The sequence below is a fragment of the Passer domesticus genome, chromosome 4 (assembly GCF_036417665.1).
Source record: "Passer domesticus isolate bPasDom1 chromosome 4, bPasDom1.hap1, whole genome shotgun sequence".
Classification (NCBI taxonomy): Eukaryota; Metazoa; Chordata; class Aves; order Passeriformes; family Passeridae; genus Passer; species Passer domesticus.
Window position 1 is genome coordinate 46,751,250 of NC_087477.1, and position 7,956 is coordinate 46,759,205.

Here is a 7,956-nt window from a genome sequence, read left to right on the forward strand (position 1 = left end):
CATTATTAAGCAGTATTGAGTGGCTATCTACACAAGCCCCCCCAGCCCTTCCATTTGCCTTTAATTGTAGTTGTCAGACAACTGTGATGATCATTAAAAAGTCAACAGTGAATTATTAAAAAGAGAATACCATAGCACAGGTGATGCCTGGCCAATTCAAACACAGCAATATCAGAGAAAAGGGCAACAACAGAGCCCTTATAAAATAAATCAATTTCAAGCAGCTGTAATTAACTGCAGCCTCAGTGGAGCAGAGCATGCAGCTGCAATGTTTATCTCCCATGCAGTAGTACAGCATGTTTTCCAAATGTAACCATTGAGGGGTTTAGGCTCTTTTTTGTTGTGAATTGTTTTAACCTGGAAAAATGACCCTGGGCAGTAGAAAATGCATATGGGCACCTGTACTGCAGCATGGGCACTGCAAACAGGAGCCAAAACAGAAACACTGGCAAAAGTTAACAGGATGTGGGATTCAGAGAAGAGAATTTCACTGTGATGTGTCATTGATAAAAGAGGTCTTTGGAGGATATTTGAGTAGCCCCTCTTCTTTACACAGGATGTTACTGTAGGCAGCAGATGGCTCCAGAATGGAACCCACTGGAGCTGATCAGGCAAGGACAAAAATGGACGTAAAAAATTGTTTCAAGATTCTTTGATTACTAAATCACACAAATGGAATAATCTAATTTCAACAGAAACAAAAATCTAGTTAAATGAGGAATCACTTAGAAAAAGATTTGATGGATTAAATTAAAAGGGAAAAATAGCCAATGCTGAAAATGGATTAAATGATATCATGGAAGCTTAAGGTGATTGATAGTGTGTATGGGGACAGGAGTTGTTTTTCTTCCCTTTTTATTATTTATCAAACTGTTTATGGTACCTTTATATAAAAAAACAAATAACTAGTAACCAAAGTTATTCTCCCTATTTCTCACAAGTGAAACTCATTGTTTCCGTTCCACAGTTTGGTGGCGTTGAAAATACTCAAGAGTATTTCATACAAAAAACCTGTTCAATGAGGAATAAATATATCCACAGCAATTCAATACACAGAATTTTCTGTACAGTCTTCACTAGTGCAGAACAAGAGAAGATAAGTCTGATGTGAAAGGTCTCTTGTCAACTGAGATGGGTTAGCTTTCAGCTGCTGTTGTTTGTTGAAAGGGAACCATGATGTATGAACAGCCCATGTACTTTCTGGTGTAATTAGCAGCAGTGAGGGGATTAAATACACAGGACACTAGAAATGGGGAACTGAAGCTCATGCCACGGCCTGCCAACTTATTTGTAGTTTTATTTGTAGTACAGTGATTTAAAGACTAAACAAAAATACTGTAATTCATAAAATTAATTAATTTGCAAGCTGTTATTCTGCAGCAATATTGTTTTATAGGTCATAGTTTGTCACAAGATGTGAATTAAATGAAAGTAATTAAATAACTGTAGTGTCATAATTAAGTCAATCTGGGCCAAATGCTACCAGTGCATGTGTGTAAATATGGGGCGATTATGGGAAAGGTTAAAGAAGTGATTATGGTTCTTCTGATTTAGCAGAGGAAAAAAAATAATTTACCTTTATTTCATGTTATTTTAAGACCACGATCTCGATCAAGGGACAGTGGTGATGAAAATGAACCAATTCAGGAACGATTCTTCCGGCCTCATTTTCTGCAGGCTCCTGGAGACCTGACTGTTCAAGAAGGAAAACTATGCAGGATGGACTGCAAGGCAAGTGTCATGCAAAGGGTAGCAGCAGCCTTTTGATAACATCAGCTGACTCAAAAACCACATTGGTTTCTTTTCAAAGCAATTTTGCCTATTGGCAGTTTCGGAGCCTGTTAGCAGGGTAATTAATCTCATTGCTTATGAGTGAGTAAGTGGACAATAAAGTTTCCCTCCCTTCCAATGAAAGTGCTTCAGGCAAATCTTAGAGCTCACAGTAAACTGATTTATAGAATTCAGCTATGCTGTGGTGTGGAGGGAAGCAGCACACACTACAGACAATGTGTTTCTACATTTTAAGTCCTTTTACTAGTTGAGTTTGGAACCCCTGTTAAAAGTTTCAAACAGTATAAACCTGATTTATGACTCTGCTGAGCAGAAATAATTCAGGCTTGGGTGACTTCTGTTTACTTTATGCTGACCTATTTGGGAGAAGCTGTTTGCTCTGAAGCAGTCCCCACAGCAAGTGGCACAGCTTTCAAGAGTGCAAGACTTGTCCACACAGACCAAGCATTAACTAGTGCAAGTGGTGCTGTCACCAGGGCACACCTCAGTGGAATGCAACTTCAGAGGTCAGTAGTTAGTCAGCTAAAATCTTTTTGTCTGCAAGCTTTCCGACAAGAAGTTAATCTAGAAAGGAATATCTTCTCATTCCACCTCAAGAGCAAACAATAAAAAAGACAAAAGGTGTCACCCTGCCTTTTGTTTTGCAATGTATTATTATTTAGCTTCTAGCCTATCTACACACTGATCTTTTTTCAGTCGCGCCCATAAGACATCATGGAATTTAGGGAGTTGGCCAGAAAGTTAAGTAAATGACTACAACTGACTCAATGTGTAAATCAGGACAGAATTAGATCTTTAAATCTTTTGGTACACTTGCAGTAGCAAACCAAACCGAACTTCCTTGAAGAAACAAGTCAGGACTCCTCCAATGTTTCATGTGGCTAAAACAATTTCCCACTGTTCTCTTTACTCTCAAGGTTAGTGGATTACCAACTCCAGACTTAAGCTGGCAACTTAATGGCAGACCAATTCGCCCTGACAGCTCTCACAAAATGTTGGTGCGTGAGAACGGGGTGCACTCCTTGATCATAGAACCAGTCACATCCAGAGATGCTGGAATCTACACGTGCATTGCCAGCAATCGAGCTGGTGAGAATTCATTCAGCCTGGAGCTCACTGTTGCAGGTAATAACTTCATCCTAAGCTTTCAGACTGAGCACTGCCAGGATAGCATGAATAAAGGAAGCATGAATGATGTCAAATGACACGCTGAGGGGTGGAGGGTAAGAAAAGGAAACCTGGCAGTAACAGAAGTGTGGTATATTTATAGGTGAGCTATTCATGTTATGTTGTGGCATAAGTTGTCTGGCATGTAATGCCTTTGCACACAGTTAAGAAAAGGGGGCTGCTGGCCTTGAGGCCAGGAACCAGACTATTTCCCTGGATGTTTCTTTGTGATGCCAATCTGTGCAGACCCACGTTACCCCTGGGCAGCCAGTAGGAATGCCTTGTGCGTTTCACAGCACGTCAGACTAATGCCACTGCAGCCTTCTGGTACAGCAGTTCCTTCTCCAGTTAAAAGTCCATGCTTTTGTGGAACATGGGGGAGCACATTTTACCAAGCATAGTGCAGGCAGTTTATCTAGTTGTCACGCTCTACATTTCAATTATTTTAGGACAGAATCAGCTTTTTAGCATTCACTTTTCCCCCTATTAATATAATGGTGGGATTGTTTTCTTCAGAAGAACCATGACTGAACTTCATGATTAATGAAGACAACACTTATGTTTCCTGCCACTTAAGTCTTTCATAATTGTTTTTGGCACACTGCTGAAAGAAAGGCTATGTTTTCATAGACAAATGTCAACATAACTGCAATCTTTATTTTCACAGCTAAGGAAGTACAAAAAGCACCTGTGTTTATAGAGAAGCTACAAAACACAGGTGTGACTGAGGGATTCCCAGTGCGACTGGAGTGTCGAATCTCGGGAGAGCCATCTCCTCAGATATTTTGGAAGAAAGAGAACGAGTCACTCACATACAACACTGACCGAGTGAGGTTAGACTGAATAACAATAACCTCCCCATGTGTAACTTCAATGATGATTTATCCTGTAAAGCAAATAAAAACCTAAAAGGTCACATGAACGCTTTATGTAAAGGGCATATCATAAATATTAACTAGTGATTGTAATAATGCATGACATTTACTCAACTTGCAGCCAGCCTGGTGCCTGAACCAGAAATAAAATGTTACTTGTTTTCCATCATTAGACTTTCCATCATAGACACAACTACCTATGCACTCTAAGCAAGAGGAGTTTTACTCTTCCTGAATCAAAACTACAGAAATTTGCTAGTGAAAACCAAGGTTTAAAAAGAAACACCCTGTGCTTTTCAGCAGAAACTGATTCATAATTCTGCTGTACAGTTAAGCAACTAAGATTCAGTATTTTATATTTTAAGATCGTCCTCAAGTTTCTTTATCCTTTCCACAAAAAGTCTGGGTAAGATCTGGTGTTCCTGCTACTCCTCCAGATGTCTTAATCCATAATCGTGAAAGAAAAGTTACTTCATGTGTTTTACCTTCTGAGTTTTCAATACAGGATATTAAACTGCCAAATTGTCAAGCATACTCAAGGCTTTATTTTCCACTTGCTAAGTTCAGAGGAAGTTCCATTTTAATTAAAATTTTAATTAAAGTTAGACTATAATCAATCTGTATCTAAGATTGGGTCAGTTTATAATGCCAGTTTAAAACAGCTTACACTGCTTTGTGATTTAAATAGTAATTTTCTACTTTTCTTTTGATTAGCATGCACCAGGATAACTACGGCTACATTTGCCTGCTTATTCAGGGAGCTACAAAGGAGGATGCTGGCTGGTACACTGTTTCAGCTAAGAATGAGGCTGGGATAGTGTCTTGCACTGCCAGGCTGGATGTTTATAGTAAGTGGCTTCAATTTTCATGATCATATTAATCCCCCCAAAAGCAACAGTTCTATAAGTTTTGGGTTGTTCACAGAATGGTTTACATTGGTCTCTCTTTCTTTTGTTTATAGTTTCTCCTCAATAGTAAACATCTACTTCAAGACAACAAATGCTCTGTCAAAGTATATATCACCATCTTCCAGACACTAAAGCAAAACAAGCTTGCATGCTTTCTGGTTTTGCTTTGTACATTAAATATAGCTAATTAACAACAGATAACGGCATGATCATATGATTTTTGTGGATCATTATTACTGTTGTTTTGCTGGCACTTCCCTAACTTTTTGTTTTCTTTTGTACATTAGTCTGTAATACACCTGTGACAGCTACCAAAAGTGTAGTAGATGTTTTTATGGCTTTCTCCTTAATTACTCAGTTTGTTCCAAAGCAGTCCCTTATTTTCTTAAAGAAGCATCTCTTATCAGTCTTCTCATAGCAAGAATTAACTGGGAGAGGGGAGCGACTGATAAAGGATGGTTTCTGGGGTGGTGCTGGAAGTGGGAATAGTGAATAAGAGATTTGGTCCAGCATTCTTCAGTATACAAGGGGTGGCAATGGCAACCAGATAATTTCATTTTATGTGCAACAACTCACCTTAGAACAGGCCCATTACTATAACAGGAGTGCACAGAAACAACCTCCTTGCTGTCACCCTTCTTAGTGACACAAGGAAATGTAGAAAACAATGCCAAAAAAGTCACACAGACTGTTGTATTGACTTACCACACTGGAAGGTGAAACTAGATGCTGAGTAAAAACCCCAAAAAGCAACAATGCAAAGAAAGTAAACAAATTTACCTTTGATCTAATGGTTTTCTGCTTCTCAGAAATGACTATCTCCTTCACAAAGGGTTGACTGAGCATCTGGCACACTTAGGTGCACCGCTCAAGAAGGCTAACACTTGTTCTTTCCTTTTTAATCTTTTAATAGCTCAGTGGCAACAACCCCCTCAGCAGACCAAGCCAAAGAAGGTGCGGCCCTCAGCCAGCCGATACGCTGCTCTCTGTGACCAAGGACTAGACATCAAAGCAGCTTTCCAGCCAGAAGCAAACCCAGTGCACCTGACAATGCAGCCTGGCCTGGTAGAGAGCGATGATCTGTAGATTCAACTGCCGCTTCCGTCATCTTCTTTCAAAGCAGAAACACTGAAAGCCATTGCCTTGACCAATGATACTCCTATGTCACTTTATGCAAGGGCAGACACCTTCATGTACAAAAGATAAACAACAAACACAGTAACCATATATTCCTTATTCATTATACCAAATTAGAAGAATAGATAGATTATTAATAGAAATGTACACATTGCACAACAAATCACATTCACCAGTTCCTTAACCTATGTTGCTTCATAACCCTTTTCATAGAGGCCAAAATGCATCAGAGAGAAAGATTTTTCACTACATACCTTCGTAAGCAGTAAGTAGATGCTACACAGTCTTAATGGTGCAAGATGTTTTCTTCAAGGGTTATCAACAGTTCTAAAATGGCTACACACATTCTGACAGCTACGATGAACAAGTGCAATACTATAAGAATGAAACAGGAAGGGACAAGGAAAGAAATGTAAGCAAATGCTGTATCTCTGCAAACTGCTTTCTATTCAACCATGAAAAAAATAATCTTTCTTTCAATGCTGTTAGTATGGACATCAACACCCTAACTTTCAATTAATTTGTGTTTTTCCTTTTTGCCATCTTGGAGGAGGCTTATTTACAAACCCATAGCAATGGCAGTCTAAGCAGAAGTAATTTACTTCTGCAGGACAACCAAGAAGAGATGGCACATAGTAACAATCTACTCCAGATCACACATTGGTAACTAGATGGGAAAAAATGCTGATAGTATAAACCACTGCAGTGAATTACTGCAAGGGGTGGGAGGGGGACTGTGCAAGAGGTTGAAACTCTCTGGATTTCTGGAGAGCAGGTAACCTTGTAATACTCCCACTCAAGCTTCTGAAATTCTAACATGAGCTGAAAACTAGAGAGTGTATGTATGGAATGTTTGACTGTTTAAAGCTTGTGTAATATGTATGAGGATTTTAGAAATGTATAGTAAGTGAAAAATTGATTGAAACTACACTACGGATTTAAGTGACAAGTATACACCACAGGTGATAGTTTGCAAATCTGAGGAAGTAGAAAATGAAGATAGGCAAAAAAATCCAGTTTGCTTTTTGTATTTTCTTCTTAATATATGTCTCTGATGGATTTTATTTTTTCCTTCTCCTGACTGCTGGCAAATGTCAACTCTTTTGAGGGGTAGTCTGTGCACCATAGGTGAAAAGCCTGAAGGCTACTTACAGAATGCAAGGCAAATCCATTTGGAAGTGGAGCCCCACTTAAGTCACACCTGACTAGGTAGTTTTAAATTAGAATCAAATGAATTTCAGTTGAATGGGAGGGAGGAAGAATGGATGGAAAAATTACTAGGCCTGACAAGGAAAATGAGTGTTTGATGGTACGAGCTACGCTACTTCGCTAGGAAAGGAAAACACTGTATTCCTTATATGAAGCACATATATGGTATCTTTCATTATTTATAATAAAAGTGTTGAAATCTTTAATCTCAGTTCATTTATTCAGAAGTCCTGTACTTAGGGGTTTGTTTGTTGTTTTTTTTTTAATTTTGTAATTGTGTACACCATATATTGCATTACTGCTATACGTGTATTGCTTTGTAAGTACACAAAGTTTGTTTTGTTTTTTAGTGACTAATAAACTTTAGCACACAAGGTAGTACTATTCTGGTGCAGGATATGACTAGTAATGGGGATGGTTAAACTAGATTAACATCAGTCTGACAGGTGGGAATAATCTGATTTTATTCTTGAAGTATGTCATATCTTTTGCCAAATTTTCCTCAACTGTGACATGCTAATTTACTTTTTTGTTTAGCTTCACTAGCATTATTTTGCCACTTTTTATTTGTATTTATAAAAATGTATTATCATTACTTTGGACTGTTGTGCTGATATAATGTGGGTTTAGCATCAATAAATATTACACAAATAGAAAGTTTTCCTTCTGGTAAAGATTAATAACTGTTTCAGTACAAGCATTCAAGTGTAAGATTTGGAAATTTTAAATATTACGAATACAGATTAAATGAGGCCTATATACAGCATCTAAAAACTACTAGAATTTATCAGAATAGTCTGCTTGTGACCTGGAATCTTGTTTCAACAGAACATAGGAACATTACTCATAAATTCTGAGAAATTTTTGCC

General features: G+C 38.2%; 1 protein-coding gene across 8 annotated transcripts in view; it reads left to right on the forward strand.

Moving 5' to 3' along the window:
* The window catches only part of PALLD (palladin, cytoskeletal associated protein), a 189,541-nt gene extending 181,797 nt beyond the window's left edge, over positions 1–7,744 (forward strand). For all 8 annotated transcript variants that reach the window (XM_064417660.1, XM_064417661.1, XM_064417659.1 and 5 more), the window contains 5 exons: positions 1,599–1,731; positions 2,709–2,916; positions 3,626–3,791; positions 4,548–4,681; positions 5,655–7,744. In XM_064417660.1, coding sequence (XP_064273730.1) covers positions 1,599–1,731; positions 2,709–2,916; positions 3,626–3,791; positions 4,548–4,681; positions 5,655–5,827 — 814 coding nt within the window. In that variant the 3' untranslated portion in view covers positions 5,828–7,744. The remainder of the gene's footprint in view (positions 1–1,598; positions 1,732–2,708; positions 2,917–3,625; positions 3,792–4,547; positions 4,682–5,654) is intronic.
* Positions 7,745–7,956: the final 212 nt, after the last annotated feature.